General features: G+C 39.6%; 1 protein-coding gene across 16 annotated transcripts in view; it reads right to left on the bottom strand.

Annotated features, from left to right (window-relative positions):
• LOC107222683 (muscle calcium channel subunit alpha-1) overlaps positions 1–22015 on the bottom strand; it is a 75745-nt gene that overhangs the window by 29287 nt on the left and 24443 nt on the right. For 12 of the 16 annotated variants that reach the window (XR_006904636.1, XM_046741302.1, XM_046741298.1 and 9 more), the window contains 11 exons: positions 21594–21711; positions 21292–21384; positions 18819–18939; positions 18509–18600; positions 18174–18391; positions 15054–15130; positions 13821–13962; positions 12245–12374; positions 11383–11546; positions 10502–10589; positions 7909–8016 (listed from right to left, as the gene is read on the bottom strand). Coding sequence is in view for 15 of the 16 variants with exons in the window: in XM_046741302.1 (XP_046597258.1) it covers positions 7909–8016; positions 10502–10589; positions 11383–11546; positions 12245–12374; positions 13821–13962; positions 15054–15130; positions 18174–18391; positions 18509–18600; positions 18819–18939; positions 21292–21384; positions 21594–21711 (1351 nt within the window). In the remaining variant the exon portion in view is untranslated. The remainder of the gene's footprint in view (positions 1–7908; positions 8017–10501; positions 10590–11382; positions 11547–12244; positions 12375–13820; positions 13963–15053; positions 15131–18173; positions 18392–18508; positions 18601–18818; positions 18940–21291; positions 21385–21593; positions 21712–22015) is intronic. The other 4 variants (XM_046741308.1, XM_046741310.1, XM_046741305.1 and 1 more) reach the window with 3 other exon arrangements.

The raw sequence follows: 22015 nt of genomic DNA, 5'->3' as shown, positions 1-22015 counted from the left end.
TAAAAAAAGGAGCGATTATTTTCTCACAATCACCACCAGGGTAGCGCTGTTGACGTTGATGCCAAGTTCATGGCGTCTGTTTGTTATTGTTTGTATCACGTGATCATGGCATTCCCCTTCTAAACCTGATATTACCAACGCCAGCGCCTCTAGTGTAGAAAGATCAGGCCGCAATTTTTCCGCCGTTTCTTATATATTACGATCGTTCTCCTTATATCTAGGCTAGAATTATACTATATATTCCGGTTGATGGGACTGAATGTATTGTAGAAGAAAACTCTAACAATTATTTGAGGTGGATTTGATCAAAAGTATTTTTAAAAGAAAATTCAGTCTCATTACGGCAATCGGCACGTAATCCAAACGTGAAAATTACTCATAATTGATCACAAGACGAAGAAAACTCATTTTTAATTCCTGAAAAAACGCCGCAACACTTTTGATCGGGATTCGAACAGGGGACCGCTCGCAAATACCTTATACACTACCTAGTCGCACATCTGTAACCACTACGCCAAACTGTCGCACAGACTTTTCATTCGCTTTCTATCACTTGATTAGGTTACTTATCTCAACGATAAGAAGCTAATGCAAGGTGACATTAGGACATTTTATAAAAACATTATAATATAAGTATCATGAGTATTTCAACAATTTGAAAGCAGTGAAATAGCGATGAAATAGTTCAATTATCGAATGAAGTACTTCTAATCGACAAAATACCTATTCCACATAAATATTTCGCCGGTGCGGCGAGCACGACGTTATCTTAAGCTAAGCAAATATCATGTTATGTCATCAAATCTTACGACTTACCAAGTTCTAGTTTATCTGAAGGTGAACCTCGAATATTCGCATAAGGAAATATTTGATAGGCAGAAATGATATTTTAATCTACCAACAAAATACTACTTTTATGTAAACTTTAAACGGATATTTTATCGTAAATTCCAAGTCATTGAGGTGTTAGATGTAATACATTAAAGTAATCACGCGAAGCATGCATTCATTTCTCGGAAACAATATTACGTTTACAGATCGTAAGCACTTACATATGAGGTATTCCACGTTAACTCCACAAATGATTTTCTCTCACCATTTTCAATTTCGTCAATAATCTTTTATAAGCTTGTCCTAACTCTAAACAGTACTCCTGAATTATTTCGGATTTTTCTTTTAAACCGTTGTTTTTTTTTCTTTTCAATTTTCAAAGATCAAAACAGAATGATATTTCTGAAGATTTGGAAGAAATTTATATTTCCTCATCGTCTCTATCATCTTGCCCCCCTCCCCCCCAACCCTTTCGGAGATATATTCATCTTTTGTCAAAATCGACTGAAATTTCCTCTTGGAGATTCACGCGTATGTTATGACTCACACAAGGAAATGAACTTTTTTGTTCTTTTGATAGCCACAAACATGAAAATATGAATGATTTTGAATATCAAAATTATGTGTAACCTATTAGTTTAGATTGATTGATGTTTAATACATTGAATGTATATAAAATACTTTCGTAGCAGAATCACAAAATAAAATGTGGCAACAGCGTTCTTCCATCTATACGTGTCTGTGCGTATGGAACGACGATAGTCGCCGACATTTATTGCAATATATCGAGAAGTCGGAAAAATAAAAGAAATCACACTACAGCCAGACCTCGATTGTACGGAATTCGATTCTGCGGACTCGCCGCGCCCCTATCACAAGAATGGGGGTAGGCGGTATCTGTGGAAGGAGTCTGAAGTAGTGTCGGGATTGATTCTCCGGAACCTTGATTCTGCGGACATCCGGTCCAGAGGTGTCCATAGGATCGAGGTCCGACCGTACGCACAATCGAGAGCATAAGTGTTGTTAGCTTTTGGGATTTCCTCAGTTACTCATTGGTCTTCGATGTGTAATATTTGAAGCACATGATATTCAGAGAACCTCTTTATACAATTAGTGCCAGATGCTCAGGCTAAGCGGGGGGATCGGTGTCGAGAATAAAGAGCAGAAGCGTCATCGTGATAACTACGATCTCCTCGAGACAGGCTCATATCTATGTTTCTTCTGTATTATCATTACAGAGTTGACGCTAACGGAGTTATTATATATCAATGCATAATCTAGGTATACCTGTACGTATAATACTGATTCATGTATGCTGGATGCACGATGCTCGGTGGATTATTACTATTGTCATTATTATCATTATCATTATTATCGTCGCCGTCATCGTCATCATCATCACCACAATAATAATAATAATAATAATAATAATAATAATAATAATAATAATAATAATAATAATAATAATAATAATAATAATAATAATAATATGATCATCATCATTATTATATCAATTGTCATCAGTATTCTAGGTGGCGCGGTATTATACCGATCCTCATCCGTGACAGAATATCGCGAAGACAGTGAAATCGGTACGACAATTCTATTAGTAGCACAATTTACACAGTCCGGACGACCGATACCGATTTTACACGCAAGTCACTTTAGGAATGAATCATGATTTCGTTGGTTCACATTCGTGCTCTTTTTTGAGGGCGACTTTTAAAATTTCACATCCCCTTAGTTTATACAGTGTACGCATGCGCATGTATACCTACAATGTACTTCGAACTCTCTGACTATAGGTTCGACGTACATATACATGTATATATATCGCATGTTGAGCTGATGTATAGCTTATATCTCACTGATGTATTTTTGAATTTCGTTTCTTTAATGCTAGTAACAAGTTTTGTTAATATTGGCACACCACGGCAACATTTTATTTGGAAATAAAACATGCGTTCTTGCACACAACGAAGACAGTAGGCTGAAATTCTTTAAATCAGGTTGGTTGTATATGGGGTAGTCAATGTCAACTTGAACGGATCCTAACACTTTCCCTCTTATATTTACCCACCGATTTATGGTGGTATTTTATCCGCCGTAAAAAATTTTCGTGAATTATAATAGATTTTTTCAGTATTCAATTTTGAAATACAATCGTTTGAAAAATTTGAACATCAAAAAATCAAAATTCGGTATCTCTGAAACGGAGGCTGAAAAAAATCTATAATAATTCACCAAAATTTCTTACAATCGATAAAATGCTACAATAAATCGGTGGGTAAATTTAAGGTGAGGGTCAGCACAGGCTTGTATTGACGTGGACTACCTCACATGTACGTATGTACAATATCCATATTGGATATTCCACATTAGACTAACCTTCTCCTGTACAACACCCTTACCTAATATCGACTGTTTCTTTATTGAATTGTAATACCCCGACAAGACACCAATGAATCATTTTGGATTTTTCGGTAACCGACAATGATCGTAAGATATTTTTTTTCGCTTAATTTCTCAATTGTCACCCATTTCACCAGGTTGAATTTTGAATAGTGACGATTATTCGAAAAAGTTGGGAATACAAAAGTTTTGCGTTTCTAGAGAATGTTTTTTATTTTGCATTAAAAATTACACAGATTTCTACCGAGCCGTTGCGATGGGTTCGTGAAAACCTATTGTTGAACGTTGCTGACAACTCCGATATTTGATCTCCATCTAACGTATAGTGTGTGTTGCATGTTTCACCGGGCAAAATCGGTCACGAATTGTGAACTAGTCGTTGTTACAAATTTGTTGCAGGATTTGAATTGTTATAATTCCCTATGCTCAATGCGTCACGCTCCGAAAAACGAGAATTTGAAATAATGGTTTATAATTAGTTATTATTTTCTGGCCCCTAGTAATTTTGAACAAGAGGGAAAGATTTTTTGATCAAAAATACGTAAATATTGTATCCGCGACTAACTGAAATATATAATCGTTTCACCACGAGATGAAATCATTATGCAACAAAGTTCGAAAATACGATAGCTCGCAGTTCGCTGATAGACTGAAATTTCAAAACTAAACAGCCACTAAAATTTTTCCGGCGCAGTTCTGTTTTACGAAGCAGTAATCGGAAAACCGAAACGGTGATTGATCGGATGAAGTAAGGTAGAATGATATGGACTTACATATTATTTTTCATTTTTCCCACTCGATCCCGCTGTATTAGCTAGCTTTCGCATGGCAATCTTATAGTAATTAGAACCCTATCTATCTACTTCACGTGGTCACCTTGTATGTGCTTTATAGTGTGTACTTGACATACAAAGTCTACACTATACCGTTTGTACTATAACAATAGACAAAATCATTATGTAATACTCAATGCATGTTGGCATATACCTACATAATGAATAAGCGGATCTCTGCATCGATCCTCGGGGACTTTGAACGTTACGCTGAATGTATTAATGTAATGTAACGACAGCGTAAGTGTACTCTCCCGTCACAAGTCGTTACAGTAGAGCTAAACCCCCCCGCTACATTGACACTATTTATAGAGTGGAGCCGTCACTTTTCACTCAGAGCTATTAAACAGAAAAAGAACAAATTCGACCTAAGCCATCGATTATAATCCTCGTACGTATAGTTTGCAACGCAGTTTTGTAATGTTGATAAAGACGTGAATGTCTATTTCCGTATGTGCGAGTACAGATGCTGTGAATGATGTATCATAGAATTCCGAAAAAATAAAAAAGATTCAATACCGAGCTATTTTATTTGAAGCAAAAACTGAAACGACACAATTTTCGCTACCAATATTTGTAATGGCTTTTAATATTCAATGTTAAGAAGCGTCATGAAAATTCGTGAGAAAATATACATTTAACGTCTATTCTGATGTTAACGCAATAAAGTTGGATAAAAATAATAAACAAATATATATTTGATATAAATGTATAATATTTCTGCGCGGTGGTTTACTTTCACGCATGAGCACATTGCATCGTATCGGTAGTCGAGAAAAGGGGAGTAAAACTTCGACTTGCTAACTCAGCCGTCTTTTACTTCTCCCTTCGATTGCGGAGGAAGTTCTAAGGGGTAACATCTAGTTGGAATTTTTTTAAATATCGATTTTGGGTTTTCGACGGACTCTCAAAATATAACACTTCAGAAATATTCTCTGAAAATTTGCAAACTGTGATGAGTGGTTCCCTCTACAGATGTACCTACACGAGCAGCGCGTTATGTAGAGTATGGAGTTACAATGAGTCATCTTGGCCTCGAATTAGCAGGTACCGACACGAAAAATCTGTGGTCCACTAGAGATGCCTAAATTCTTCAATCAATCCACGTGCGATGCTATATTGAAAAACATTCACGACTGTGTTACAAATATTTTTGACAGTTTTAAAAAACAGCTGTTAACGAAGAAACAGTAGAGACGAGTAAGAAAAAAAAATGGTGTACGACCGACTGAATTGACTGTTATTGGCGATGGAACGTGGAAAAAAACCAGGTTTCACTTCATTATTTGGAGGTCTTTCTATTAATTATCGGACACCACACTGAAAAAGTCCTTGATATTTTAATGAATAGTTTGTTTTGCAAGATGTGCGAGCCTCGGCAGGTGAAAAAAGATACTGCCGAAATCTTCGTAGAGTGGTTTGAACAAAATAAATCCATGCCTATAGCAAATCATCGAGGATCCGCAGGTAAAGCGGAGGTCGACGCCATCGTCGAAATATTGAAGCGTTCACAGAAAAAGCACGACTAAAGTACGTAAATTATAACGGTGATGGCGACAGCGAAACTTACACCGGTATTCTAAATGCTTCTCCTTATGGCAGTACGGCCGTTATTAAAAAGAAATCGGGGGCAACAGCAAGCTTACCGGGAAAATGATTGGCTGTTTAAGTTTATTATGGTTTAGCTATACGATGTAACCCTGATTCAATAGCCGATATGAAAAAAGCTATACGGGCAACCTTCGATCATTACAGCCGAACGCAAAGTGACCGCCAGATGTTGAGTCATGGTGCTGCTGGCAGCGCGCTTCGGCGAATGGAGAACTTGCTTCGTATGACCATGAATATAAAGCTCTACCTCCCAATGACTTGGAAGCAATCAATCCGATTTGCGAAGAACTTATTGTTAGCAATGACAATTTATTGTAAAGATGCAGAGGTGGTTTCACACAAAACAACAACGAAAGTTATAACCAGCTTATCTGGAAGATAAGCCAAAGATTATTCTGAGTGGGTCCACCTCAGTGGATGTAGCTGCCTATGTCGTTGCCTGTCGTTTCAATGAAGGATCTGTTTCGCTATTGAACACATTGCAAGCGACGGGGGTACACTGCGGTTGAATCGCTCACACATACATGACAGAAGGAACAAATGCTCCGCAGACAGCAGTATATTGAAATTCTGGAAGCTGCCACTTCTTTAGAATATTCATTATATGGGCCTCGCATGGATGATTCGATGTATGTATATAAAATTACATTTTATCCAAGTATAAACCCGACCTAAAATTTTGAACGCGGTTTTCTCAAAATGATTTTTTCAAAATCGGTGACTATGATATCTCAAACATTACTGCATTGATCAACTTCAAATTTTACAAGCATCGTTGACATATAAAATGGCAGTGCGTGGTCGACGAAATTTTTTTTCCGAGGCAGTTGTTTTTGTTTTAACGAAAATGGAACGATTTTCTCACCGAAATTTTCACGATCACTTTGGACTACGCCCATTTTTTCTAGAATCGATATTTTATTGAATCCTTAAATCAAGCATTTAATAATTTCGTACAAAAACTAAATTCTTTCAGATGATTTGTGACCGAGCAGCAATGGTCACCGCGAAGGACATTTTTCAAGCATCAGTCTACACAAACCATTGTGTCAACCACATTTATTAATCTCTTCAATAAAAAAAATTATGACCGATATTGAAACCATACTCTTTGAAGTGAAATTTTTTTTTCAAAACCTGCACACGTTTTCCCAGAAAAAATCCCGACCGCAAGCTAGATGTAACCCCTTAAATTGTGTCGCACCGTACTGACTATTGAAACTGGACAAATCTATTACAAGACAAATACGACGACATTTAACTGAGGGTTCTTTCGAGTTGGGGAAAATAATGCCAATGCAGGTACATTTATGTATTCATACGGATGGACAGATATAAATATAATACATGAACTCTAAAGGCTAGCAATAGTCGACCTGTACACGTATACTAGGTCTAACATCATACGGGCAGGGAGAAGCGAGACGGATTCTGGATTCAAATAATAAATCCATTACACCTTATGTAACATAGTATATGCGTACAAGATATAACATACATACAACAAATCCGTGAATGGGAGGGAGGCGTCGGGTGTTAAAGGGTGTTGGATTTTATTCCGCGCAGCTTGGTTGCAAAGAATATTCGACTAACTGACCGGTTTATCAGGTAAAAATCACGAATCCTATATGTACCAATGAATTAGCTGCTGAATTTTAATTATTGCGTTATAATTACGCCACTAATTCAGAATTTTCTATCAGTATTGTGCTGAACGTTGAATGAAATCTGAAGCTACTGCGTGCATAACAAAATCGGAACATGGAATCGAATTAGGATCAGGTACAGCTGTCGTTGTAAAGAAAAGTGAATCAACCCTATCAGTTTCGCATCAAGCTTCACAAGTTTCATTGTCAGTCTGACAGTATACAATAGCACAGAAAATTTATAGTCTACCATGAGAATTTTGCAAAATATTTTTCCATATTTTATTAAATATTACGAATTATATATAAATCTCGAATGGTCTTCTTACATTACTTTATTTACGTTACTGATCAGTGTGTGCATAAGTACACCCATAGGCACACGTGCATAATACGGACGGCAACAGTCGTTTGACGGTTGCAGGTTGTTGGAAATAAAATTTAAGGAAAAGACAAAGGTCGAAAAAATTGAAAACAACATTATGAGGAAAGGGAAATGACCAAAAAAAAAACAAACTGTACAGAAGGATGAAAGGTAGTTTGAATTGATATTGGGCCTGCAGGGCGTATCCTACCTTGAATAGTTGAACACCAATGACAGCGAACACGAACTGCAGTAGGCTGGTGACGAGGACTATGTTTCCGATAGTCTTAACAGCTACGATGACGCATTGAACTACGTGCTGACGTCAACATGAACAAATCTCAATATAATGTTCTGCATAACAATTGGATGGCGTACGGAACCAGTGCTGGTACCAAAGTACAAAGGCACTTTATATAATATCGTTATAAGCCACTCGAGTAAAACCGGGGTATGCGCGTATACTTGAATCGTATATTTTACAATTGCTATTGTTGTTGTGTTTGATGTTGTTGTTATTGTCCCTTGGATTTTTACTTCGGCAGGTGGACTTATGGGAATAGAAATAATATATTATCATTGTCACATTGAGTGTGCGACCAGTTCGTGGACTCATTTTCAGCTATCGCTAGTCTACCCGTGATCAAGCAGGCGTCTGTCCTGACCTATAGGCATACACTGGAATCCCAATTCTATCACTCCTTCATTTCGTCAATGCCCTCGCCGGCCGATAATCACCGGCAGAATCAGCGCGTGATAGGGAATCAGCTTATGCATGGGCGTATTTAGTGGTCAGTGGAGGACCATATCTACACAGGAACGATTTCTTTTTAAACTACGTTCAACAGGTGCAAGAAATCGGGATTCCAGTGTAGGCATAGGAAAAATATACAATCACATTAGGGTGGCCCAAAAAAAAATTATTTTTTTTACGTGGATCGAAAAATTTCGTATGTGAGCTGAAACAAAGTCAGGTGAAAGGAGAGCCCTGTAGCTCAATTTTAAAATGTCACTCAGGCGACTTTTGCATTCCGTATCTGATTAACACGTGAAAAATCAAAGGGGCAGCGACAGAGGAAGCTTCACCCTATTACTGAATAAGAGCACAATGCACTTGTTTTTTTTTATCGTTTTTTGGGGAAGTTCTTCGCGTGTTACAACCGAAAATCTTATCAGGTGGATGGGAATTACTGCTTCATTCCAAAAATCTTGAACTTTTGTCGATCGTCAGATTTGCGCTGTTTCGAATGGTCGGCTTCAGCGAAGTATGGGTGCAGAAAAAAACATTCGAAACTTAACGAGTGCATGGTCCGCTACTTCAGGAATAGGGTGATGCTTCCCCTGTCAGTGCCCCTGTGATTACTCACGTGTTAATCAGATACGGAATACAAAGGTTGCGTGAATGACCTTTTAAAATTAAGCTACAGGGCTCTCCTTTCACAAGAATTTGTGTTAGCACGCAAATCAACTTTTTCGATCCATGCCTGTCGAAAAAAAAGGAAATTTTTTTTTTGGTCCCCCTACTGTACATAAATCGTTATTATAGGTATGCTGAGAAACGTGCCCTTTTTCTAATCCACCAAAATACTCGTAGTTCAAGTCGAGTCTGCGGCGTTTTATTGCGTTTTCTTTCAAGAATTCACGTATTAATTAATGTCATTTTTGGTGTAATCAGGTTCGTTTAGTGATGCGAGCGTAAGGGGGCCACGCTCTCCATTTGACTACCGAGGCCGACGCAACAAAAAAAGAAGGATCGTGCAGTTCGAGGCCAAAATCAAATCCTAGAACTTTTTCTTAATCTATTGATTATGTTCGATGTTCCACTTACAGAGTCTTTTGTTTTCCAAAATAGTAAGTTATCGATGAAAATTGTAGAATTTTCAACTACACAAGTAAGTATCTACAGGCCCGTAGAGTGGGGAATTACTCATTTTCAAATGACAAAACAAATAAAAATGCAAGTAGATAACTGATTTGGTTTCAATTGCAATAAAACTGGAATTCATCAGAAACTGTAATATCAATAGTTCTTACACAGTTTCTTGTATAAAACATCTATAAGAAAATTGATCTATAGGCACGTATATATCGTATTACTACCGATGTTCGAAAACATCGTGACTTTTCGTGGATGCGGCACAGCGGATTCCCCTAGATCATACCAACGTAGGCACGCCACGTGCATGTGGTCCGTACCTCTAGTACACACGGACGCGGCGTGCCTTGGTTGGTGGTATCTAGGGAATCCACTGTACTGCATCCACGAAAAATCACGGTATAATATGATACTTGTGTAACGCTGCAGATACTTACATTGAAATAATTTCATCCATCTTTCATTAATGTCAAATAAAGTAATGATGTTCTGCATTTGACGCCTCTTTGTTTCGAATGAATAAAGATTTCTCGAAAAAATTCTATCCTGGCTAGACCATAAATGACAAAAAAGCTGGACTCTAGGTCGTGGATTTATTTAAAAAAAAATTATTTCTACAAAAATCAACGTGACAAGTACGTACGTAAGAATACTACTGGGGGTAATTGAATTTTACTGGTAGCATATTCGACAGTTATAGGAGGTTCGATAGATTTTTTTACGTTATATCCGCCAAAACCCAATACATTTTAAACGTATCTGCACAAGGATATAGTACAGTGAAAACAGGCGTGGTAGCCAATCTTATCGAATAATGCGCATGTGACGACCGTGAATTGTTGTAGTCTGACAAAAAAACCGACGAGAAGGTGAAGGATAATAATATTATTATACGGATAATAATCGAGAACAATCGGTGGCAACATACCTTTAATCCTTTGGCACGATTGATGGCACGTAGAGGCCTCAGTACTCGGAGTACCCGAAATATTTTCAACACCGCCATAGCGGAGGGCCTGCAAGAAAAAAATGAAAAGAAAACAATGCACACAGTGTACCATAATCATGAATCTAAATATAAAAAAGCAAAGGATTGTTTCGGACAGAAGTTAAAAATTTGACATTACAGAGTGGAGAGGCCACAGCATAGAATGACACTTCTTCAGAGATTTCGGAGGGGTGGCAGAGGTTCTGAGGGCTTAGTGTTTGTTTCGTGTTAAATGTATAATACGTTTCATCGGCTTTCACAAGGATATTTTGGAGTTAACCGTAGTTGTAGTTCGGGTTATATCGTCATAAAAAATTTGAATAACCCAGGAATCAGAAATTAAATAGTCAGGGTTAAATGTCGCAGACAAATTCGTGGATCATTAAACGAAAATGAGTAACTTGTATATAAGGTGGTACTCAAGACCTTTCGGGTATTTCCACCCCTTACGTATGCCTATGTTACATACTATGACTTTATGGTGAACAAGAAAGTCGAGTGCGCATGTGTCGACACATGCACAGATTTTACACGAGTGAACGGAAGTTAGCGCGCACTACGAACTGCTGCCAACCTACTTGACGAAATGGGTTTCTGACCTCTTGTATGACGCTCGTCATGTCATTAACAAGCTACGAGCATCCCAATCCATCTTTATGAACCGCAGGTTAGCAGTAGTTCGTGACAAACGCTGGACTGTTTGAACTTGCGTAAAAGCTGTGCACGTGTTGACGCATGCGCACCCCACCTTCCATGTTCACCATAAATTTACGGTACATCTGGTTTCGCTACACTTGTGATGCCCATACATCTTCACCTACAGGTATATAGACGAAATGGAGACGCAGACGACAAGCAGGTCCAGGAGATTGAACGCAGATCGACAGAATGCTCCCTCGTGAATCACGAATCCGTAAGAAATCATTTTTAGGCAGATTTCAACCGCAAACACAGTTGTGAAGAAATTATCGAAACTCTTCAGGACCTGCAAAAAATATTATCGTATTGCAGGTACATACAACGGATATTTCATTACTAATTAGCGCTCTGCAGTAGGTAATGAGAGCCTTCTGCTACATTACTCAAACCATACATGGAGGGAGGATTCATTCTTGAGGTTTAACGATACAAACAACGCCTAACTGGCAAGTAGGCAACGGAAGTTACATCTGGGGTAGGTACTTATTTTAGACATAGCAAGTACTATCTGGGGTACTTATTTTACACGCAGTCAGTGCCCCAGATAATTGTATACCAGTAATAGGCCGGACACCATGACTTACAGGTGGCTAAAAAGTTCGTTTATGAACTATTTGTTAGTGTTCCGTAAATATGGGTTTGAAAGAGCATATTTCTGGACACTTTATATAATTAAATTCGAATTTTTGGAATGAAGTTTCCGTTTATCAGTGATTACGTAAATTTAACGCTAAAAATGGCGTTTTTGAGCGTCTCGCGCGCCCCCTAAAAGTTTTCAAAAAATCGAATCGTTGCACGGAGACCTTTATCTCAGCGATATATTTGATTTTTGAGGGTAGTCAACAATTTTTAGATCTTTCGATTCACCCTAAGATATATTAATTTTAACACGGAAGTCCATCAACATCCACTGGTTTCAATTCTAAAGCAGTCATTATGTCATATTATTCAAAAACACTAATAGTGGTTGTTGTTATATATTACGTTATTGCGGTCCGATTCTGCAGACAGCGGATCCTCAGCGGCGAGCATTGCTGATGATATCAAAATGCAGGCCAGTATTATATTCCCGAAATAAGTGTGGTTGCACAGCCAGTGGCAAAACACCCGGAATCTGAAACAAGACGAGGACAGTAGCTTTAAAGTATAGGAACTGAATGAGATTAACCCTTACTCGGCACCCTGGGGTCAAATCGATCCGACGCCAAGTTCAATAGTCTATAGAATTCAAGTGTATTCATAAATTCGTACATTTTTAAAAATATATTCATAGTAGAATTTGGGCGGAAAAAGCTATTCAACCAGTAAATCTCATATCTAAAGGGTACTTCGGAATTTTTTCAAGTCATTCGGTTGAATATTTTCTTTACCGTAGGCTCATCAGATTGCTCCGAGTGTATCACGTACGATTCACCCGTCAGATCTGCCGAATAAGAGTTAAATATCCAATGATCAACGATATACGTATAATGTATATGGTCCGTTCCAGAAATCATCTGTCAACAATCAGATGCCAAAAAACTTGATTTTCCTGCAGTACTGATATAATATTGTGCACCTAGATGTGAAAATCACCCAATTTTCAGGTCTTTCCGTCATCGGGAAAAATATGAACAAACGTATTTTTTGTGAAATAAGTGATGCATGGTGGTGATTACACTCATGAAATCGCCTTCCGCTCTTATTGCACACAGTTTTTTTTCCCAGTCCCTTTGAAAATTCGTCTTTTGTGCATGTGAAATCGATCCTAAAGGTTTCTGTTTTCGAGCGCACTTTGCAAGCGGACGAACGTACAACTTTGCACCCGATATAGCGGTAAATCTGTCCGTTATTAACGGGTATGATTAAGATTTATAACATTTTTCTCGGTGCTATCTTACATATGTTATACAGCATTACCCGGGCTGAGTATTTGGTCGAGTGCACCCCTTAATCGGGTCATTCCGTGCAAAGGCCTTATAAAGCGTTATAGTATGCACAGGTATACAGAGTCATATAATTGTTCTTGAACCCCAGCGATATGCTAATGTAGAAATGCGTAGAAATTCATGATAGCTTAGATCGTAGGCGTGTGCCAGAATCGACTTCGAACCAGTGTCGCATGTCGACCGGCTAAGGAATTCAACGGTTGACGTGTAGCTCTGGCTAAAACCACGTGTCAGCACGTGGCCGCACTAGCCAATCCTGGAACGCGTTAATTACGATCTGAACTCCTGCGAATTTTTATCCATTCTCATATTGGCATATCGCTGGTGTTCAGTAACGAATAAATTACATTTTTTTCTGTATGAACTTGGAACGTGCAGTCGTGTGAGAACGAGAAGTTCGAGGGCTGGCTCATGACCAATTTAAATTCGCTTATTTATCAAATTTTTGCATAGCCCATGTAGAGAAGACCTTCCTAAGGGGCATTTTGCATGGAATGCCCCGGTACAGGTCGCTTGATTGAGGTAACTTAACGCTTCACAGTACAGCTGAAGGATGCGGGCCTCTTCCTTATGAGCCGGGTGGTCACTTTATAAAATACTTGAGGGATACTGTCAATTTTCTTCTGTCTTACCTGTTTGTTTGTGAGAATATAAAGAAGGCAGAGCCAGCTGGAATCGGCTGTTTTTTAGTCGCCATGTTGAACTCGGACATTCGACGAGGTCGTGCTGTAACACCCTCTCCTGCGCCACCTTCTTGAAACACACGTAAACGCACTAGTCATAAATGTACTATGCCTAGTGATGATGAATTATACTCTAGTGCATGGGGCGTGAAAAACACTCATGAAGGTTACAATTGGAATTACCTGATAATTATTTATCATGGTTTCTCGAAGGTAAATGGGGACAAGTCAATTTTGGAAACCTAAATCTCTATACCTGATACGTTTGAAGTGTCATCTACTACCATTTATTACCGAGCGCAGCAATCGACATAGGTGGTCCTGATTCGGTTAGAATCCACCTCTGTAAGTGTAGCCAGTAAAGCCTTCCAATTAAGAAACGAATGAATGATTATTGTTGAGTCGAGTTAGTCCTACAGCTATGTTACGTTTAATCCGAATCCGGGTACTTGATAAAATGGTAGCATCTACCGCACTCGTGTTCAGCAACGATCAAATGAACCTGTATTTTTGTATAGCTCTGTTCCGTCATACTTGACCTTGTCGCGCATGTGAAACGGAAAAATAGCAGTAGAGAATAAGTATATTGCGCTACAAGTGCGTAAAGTGGGCGATTTCAGATTGAAGGCGGCTCAAGCTGAAGGCGTCCAACCAGGCGCGGGTTTCCAGCAGTATTTGAATCATAAGTGAGCATAAACACAGAAATAATGATTTATGGATTGTGCCACTTTCGTGATTTTTTGAGTACTTCGTCATTTTAGGTAAGGAAAAGCTATTTTGACTATGACTAGCTAATAGAGGGTTTGAAGACGAATTCAAAATCATGAAAAAATTATTCAATTTTTCAAAATTTTGACCGAATTGAAAGTGGCTCCATTTACAAATCAACCCATACCGTTATTATCTTTCCACCTCGAGACTCTCCAGGTTTTGTATCAAACTTTTTAATATATCTCTTCTAGTTTTCGAGATATTTTCCTGGAACGATTAAAACAGATCACCCTGGATATTACTTGGAAGGTATGGTCATCTCGAAACATTGTCTAACATTGTAAAACGTGCATATCGCGGCCTGTGGCACGAGTTGTTGTCGCAACTGGTATGTCGCCTTAGATATTTTATATTATCCAGTCACGAAACATGTACGTTATATAAGATATATTAGAGATGTATTGTTCTCACCTCCTATATCTTCGTCTTCGGACTCCATTTGTAATCGCATATTAGTACGGCTGTTGGAATCTTCTCCCTTCTCTGAACTATGCAGAACGACACAGTAATTAATTTTAAACTTGACAAATGATCAGAACCAGGTATATATATATACCGTGAGATTACGTGGATACACACCGTAACGACCCCTAATTATAGAAAATTCATGGTACACTGAATTGTAATCACTAGCGCGCGGCTGACGTCGCCCTAGAAAATCTCGGAGCTGTTCAGAGTGGACTTGTACCCCCAGTTGCATATAATTAACGGTCCTTAGGGCGCGCATCCTAGTAATGTTACGGTAAATATGTATGCATGTACATAGTTGCTTCGTCGTATAAAAAATTAGGACTATCATGAAATGTGAATTCGATATCTTAACAGCTTTTCATGTACTTCATTTACCAAAGTGTAATTGGGTGTTTTACAAAGACTTTTTCAGTAAGTCCTAACATTGGTAGTTTGTATTTTAAATGTAGCAAATACTTGGTACCATACATTTTCGTTGATGCGCATCGGGGACCCCTAATTATAGGCAATTCAGGGTACAAGTCCACTCTAAAGAGCTGTAAGTTTCACATCAGCTGCGTGCTAACAAATGAACAGAGAGTTGCTCAGAGTGGATCTCATGGTGCGCATCGACGAAAACGCACGGTGTGTCTTAAATGCGCCAGAACGGCTTGACACCATGAAGCCCCGCGACGGTCACACGCGTTTTTTTTTTTTTGCCCTCTTAAGAACGAATGGATCATTTTGAATTTTTCCAAATCCGCAAGACTCAGAATAAAGTGTTCTATTATGAAAAACATGTGAAAATCATATCAATATCCTATCATATTCACTGACGGGCAATGAAATATTATTCGTAAACCGAGTAGTGGCTCGGGTCACAAGAAGCCTGGATTGGTTGAAGGTACCACCGATATACAATCTAGCTGACAAGCGTGAGGTGAAACGAAGAAAGTGGATAAACTGGTTTTCCTAACTTCAATCGTGAGACTGTGCCTATTTTTTTTTATTTTTTTTATTTTTTTTTTATTAAGTTTATTTATTGGTCGTGGTACAAATTCACCTAACGACCATAAGGCAAAGAATCAAAAATAAAAGAAATAAAAATACCTACAATGGGTGCAAGTAATACAAAGTATAAGGGTAATAGTAGCTAAGTAGTATAAGGGTAGCTAAATAGTAGTATAAGAGTAGCAGTAATTAGATAATCAAACGGTCATAGCGGCGATCTCAGCTTGCTCCTGCTGCAACAGATGATTATAGCAGTGCTTTTTGAACTCTGATAGATTTGAGGCTGTTGTAACCGATGGTGGCAAAGAGTTCCAGAAGGCAGTCAGATAGAAAGCTGCTGTAAATCTGTGAATGACAACACTCGGACCGGCCGTTCTTTTTGCGACTTCCTAAATTAGACAACACCATTTGCTATCCACACATATTTGCGCTAAATTCGAGGCAAGAACTTTATTACACGGTCCCTGAACTATGGTGCAACTGAGTTGGTTGACGACGATTTATATAAACTTTTGAGTCAGGAAACACCTTATTAATCTGTTTAGCTGTAAGGTCTGACTTATCCTTTTTAGCATGAATTATCCTACTACAAATATCTGCAGTTTTTAACGCAGTGCGAGACTTTTTCCCAACTCTGCGGGCATTAACTATATCGTCCCTGTCCAAACAAACGCAAAGAGTTTTCTTCATAAGAGTGCCAATCACCAAGTTTGTATCTTCATCATTACTTTCAGGCAGAGCACTGATAACAAGCTGATTAGCAATTTGCTCACATGCAGCGGGTGACAAGACTGCTTCATCGGCCGCAGACAACGAGACTTTTGCCGTCGCTGCCCTGGTTTCAACAGCACTGAGCCGACGATCAAGGTCATTTGCTAAACTCGTAATTGCATCAACTCTGATACCAACATCACCTAGGCTAGATTTCAGCGAGCCAACCTCTTCACGGAGCAGAGTTACATAGTCAGCAATTTTGTCAAACTTGGTTTCACAAATCTGTAAGCCATCTAATTTTTTGTTTATAGAATCGATCAAACTAATGACAGAGACATCCGTGAGTTGACAGACAGGACGCTGAGTGCGCGATAGAATAGTTCCATCGCGAGTACTCTCTACATTCAACCTGGTACATAGGCAATCCACATGGTAGCTGTGTTTACATGCTGCCGCTGTAGCGTGCCCCTCAGCAACATGCGCAATAGGTTCGAAGCAGGGAACACAGCATGAAATTGAGTCGTGCAGGGATATGAAACGGTTGCGCATGAGATGTTATTGTTCAAAGTTCGTAAGAAGCGACCACAAATCTAGTGATCACACTTATTTCAGCACGCACAACCCAGACTCTTCGCACTACACAAATTGAATTAAGAAACAGGGAAACGTGCACACTTTGTATTACTCACGCCTATATCATATGTAGTCTACGGTCTGTGTGAATTTTCGGTATACCATATCATTCTACAAGATGAAACTAACCTGCTCTTATTTTATATTGCAGTCACCGCACAAATTATAAGAACCTCAATATTTAAAAATCAAGGAATTACAAATATATGGCCAGCAATATAAATCCGTTACATGTTACCGATAGTTCGATGAATGTTTTGTGGCCATCACTCTAAATTTGGAGGTAATGTGCTCGTAGATCACTATCACGTCCAGGAAGTTGCGCATAATATATTTGACACTCTTATTCGAATATACGCAACATGGATATTCGGCGAGGCGGACGTTCGACCTATTCCACGGGACTCCATGTCACCGCTGTTAGCGTGAGGGAGTTGCCCTCACACCCAATTTTTACGGTATTAAACCACTTTATAAGGAGACAATGATTTCTCGTCTTAAAAACCTAGAGAAAGTTATAGACTATCAGAAATAAATTCATACAAGAATTTAAAGCGCGTTAATGGCTTAAATGGTGGTCACGAACTACAATTCTACGACCAATGATACTTTGATAGGCAAAGTATTCTCGGTACCCGTAAAGTCAGCAATGCAACTGTGTAGTACATCTCCAACATAGTCAACTATACCACGCCAGCTAACGGGACAGAATCAACAACTCACGTTTCTGTATCCAATGCGACTTCGTAGTCTTCAATCGTCTCATTCGGATCTTGTTCAGCTTCTTCGTCCTCGTCTTCTTCCTCTTCTTCCTCCTGCTCCTCCTCCATCTCTTCATCATCTTCATCCTCGATACCGCTGCCATTCTCCCCATCTTCAGCTTCATCTTCGCTACCGTGATCTCGTATCAGTGAGCCGCTACGAGATTTATTTTTCTCAGCCTGAAATTGATTATACACGAATAATGATGTGGCCCTCTGAAGTAAGGAAGATCGGAATTGTGCGGACTCGGATTTACATATCCGGGTGGCACATCTGTCACAAAATGACAAATTTACCTCTTCTTCCTGTTCTTTCTCGATTGCGGTCAATGACTCAGCATCGGCCAAATTGTCGACGGCTATAGCCAAGAAAACATTCAGTAAGATATCTGTTTTATCAAGTTAAGGAGACGGCGAGATCCTTCATCACTATGCATGTTTCGCACGCGCCAGAAGCGTGTACATACATAGGTGATATAGCCCTAAACTGATGGTAGAACAAGTAGTATTGGTATCGAGTGTACAAGATCGCCAAAATAAACCTCTAGTCGTTTGAGGACGGTCTCTCACAGACATACGGTAAGACGTCCGTACCAGTAAAGGATACAGTTTCCACAGATGAAGAGGATGATGAAGTATATACATGCCAGCGCACCGAATCCAGATACCCCACCATACGCCTTGATACCTTCGTACATCACTTGGTTCCAGTCTTCCCCGGTCAATATCTTCAAGTAAAGCCAAGTGACGCATGAAATCATAATGAAGCAGTCGAGTGGTATCGAAATCATGGTATCATTCACAGTGTATCACTTTTCTATTCACCTCCCACTTTATAAAATGAGAGGTACTAACAATTGTAAGCAATTTTTGTGGGCACCTGACGCAATGCTACGCTATTCTGAAACGTTAGGTACTAACTTTAGTTAGGCTCGCAACGCAACGCGTAGCTGACTTTTTACTGTAGGGAGAGTATTGGGCAGGCTTTGCGATTCCAGAATTCCGAGAAAAAGTGATGACACGAAATTGAAATTACTCAAAATTCTTCGAGCATTTCAATAAAATGTTCACTAACATATATCAGTTTTTGTGCTACATGTTATAGAATGAGCTCAGATACGTCTTGGATAAGGAAATCGGATGAGATTTCCTATGTCACTGTCCGGTTCAAAACAGACTTAATGCGCCTTCCCTATACACGGATATACTGAAATACCTTTGGCTATCGTCAATACAATTGATTACATAGGTGCCATGGTACTTTGAGTACACCCACCAATATGGGTGCAGGTTAAATCTGTCTCGCTCGCTTTAACCCGGCTGCACAATTACACACCACAGTGTCTGTAGTTCGACTTCACGCTCAATCAGCGGTCAGTATCGTTATATTAGTGCAGACGTACCAATTTTGGCCACCTCGGTGCCGTAGCTATCGATCATACTATTTCTAGGTATGACCATTACGTGGAAAAAAAATCACTGGCCACAAATGGCACGAAAGTGTTTGGTCAGCTTGGAACAATGTTAAATTTGATTTTCAAACAATTAAATACTCAGAAGCTATACTGATATTTGCTGCAAAGGATATTCTTCTGATTGGATCAATAAGTGAATAGATTTTTTGTACCAAAAACAATTGAAGCGCCTTATGTGACTGGCCAAAGATGGCGCATTGGTGAAAAATGACGCCTCCATTCTATACTTGAGCGGCGCGGCACCGATGCGTTGATGGGCTCGTCTACTTCAAATAGCACAGGCCTATCTCCGTGGCCTTGACACTCCCATACATAACTCCTATACCGTCAGCATATGTGGAGATACATCTCTTATTGGGCTCGTACTTAGTCCAAGGTACGACACAATGGCGGGGCAGCGATCGTGTAAATGTACACCTTCCAAGATGAATTCCAACTGTTTCAAGGCCACCCTTGTGATCTATCATGCCGATTAGATAGATGGGAGGAGATGATACCAGTAACCTTGATTTGGTCAGAATCCATCTTTTGAAGATGTGCGAGTAACAAAGATATAGAGAGTGTTACTGACACGAGACAAAAACCTCTATCCTTGTTTCGCACACATTCTACCATGTTACACAATCACAACGTCTCGTGGCGACACAGCGCCGGCCTTAGGGGCGAGCAAAGCGGATAGTAGCCTGGGGCGCCACAGATTTAGGGGCGCTTGAATGATGTTCCTATTTTCTGTTTTTTGTTGAGACAAGGTTGTTCCCATGCGAGCTCAAAAATTTTTGTGGCGTGAACATCAAATGCACTCGATTCGAGTGAGAGCAGTCGAAGCGAGTTGGGTTAGGCGCACGGTCACAATGGGCACCGTACACGGCTCTTAGCATTAGCAATTTTATCCGTAAAAAGTGACACAGCATCTACAATGAACATTTCGGAAGTAATAAAAGACTTCGCCAATACCAAAGTAAGGCGTGTCAATTTTGAAATTTCGGATGAATGCTGAATCATTAACTGAATTCATTTCGATAATTTCGCAATTCCAGGGGGGAGGGGGGGGGGGGCGACTATCCGTTAGCTTGCCTGGGGCACGTAAAACTCTAAGGCCGACTCTGTGGCGACATCCTAAATAAATTGGATCGTATTCAATAAATGTACACCTCAGCACAGGAAAGTGCATAGACTTATAGAGATAAGCCGCGCGATTCGTGCATCGAGCTGAAGCCGTGCCAAGGCTGGCAAAAACATCAGTTGCGAGTGGTCCCTCTCATTCTAATCGGTGACTTGACGGGGGTAACACGTGTATTCATGCAAGTATACCTGCCCGCCTGCCTTATCGCTTTCCCTACCTAGCGGTTGCTTTCCATTCTTTTCATCGTGTGACAGAGTAAGGACTCCGGCATGACTAGCTCTGTTCTTCGGTCTCAGCTGCAGCTGCCGCGTAAGATCACGCAGTCTATCTCTATAAGTGTATCGGAAAGTGTCAAGACCTGTATATAAGACGATGCTTGTCTTTTGGGCTTGTGCAGCAGCATGGCTGTTTTTATATATCCCCCCCCCCCCCCCCCCCATCATCGTAGCGCCATAATCCGACAAAGTAATGTATATTGTTACCTGGAAGACAGTGAGCAGACTCTGCCAAAAACTATCAAAGTTGCTTCTTGGCTTCTCTTGAGAGCCGGGTGAGTTGAATTTGCCACCAAATACCTGAAAGAAGAAAAGTTCGTGATAGTTTTCGATTGTAAATCATTGCGCAGTGTGTATACGTTATCATACTGCAAGCCGGAGTAGATCTTCGAGGGCGTCCCCACTTATGTATGGTACATGGTATGGCCCCCAATGATATTCTCAATTGTCATATTTGGCGAAGGTTTCCAGGACTATAAATAATATTGAAGTTGTATTGTGACACAAACCTGCATTCCTAGCAAAGCGAAGATCACGATGAATAGAAAAAGAAGGAGCAATAAAGAGGCGATGGACTGGATCGAGTTCAGCAGCGAAGCAACCAAGTTTGACAATGAACGCCAGTACCTAAAATATACAAATATGGTAATCACTTTTGTCTACACAGCTAACTCATTGACTGTTCCTTGAAAAGTAATCAAGTTCTCGCTGTACATCATAAGATGTAATAAGACGACTAAGTGTGACTTTCGGTGTTGATATTGCGGTGGGGACAAGTCATTATAGACTTTTGCGTTGTATTATATTTACTGCATCATTTAAGAGATTGAAAGGAAAAGGGGAACTCACAGTGATAGATTATGATTCGCAGAAGGTGCCCCACAGTCACAGGCTTTGAGGATTAGTTTAGATCACCCAAGGTGATATGAGA

The sequence above is a fragment of the Neodiprion lecontei genome, chromosome 5 (genome assembly GCF_021901455.1).
Source record: "Neodiprion lecontei isolate iyNeoLeco1 chromosome 5, iyNeoLeco1.1, whole genome shotgun sequence".
Taxonomy (NCBI): Eukaryota; Metazoa; Arthropoda; class Insecta; order Hymenoptera; family Diprionidae; genus Neodiprion; species Neodiprion lecontei.
This window is presented reverse-complemented; position numbering and strand designations above follow the sequence as displayed.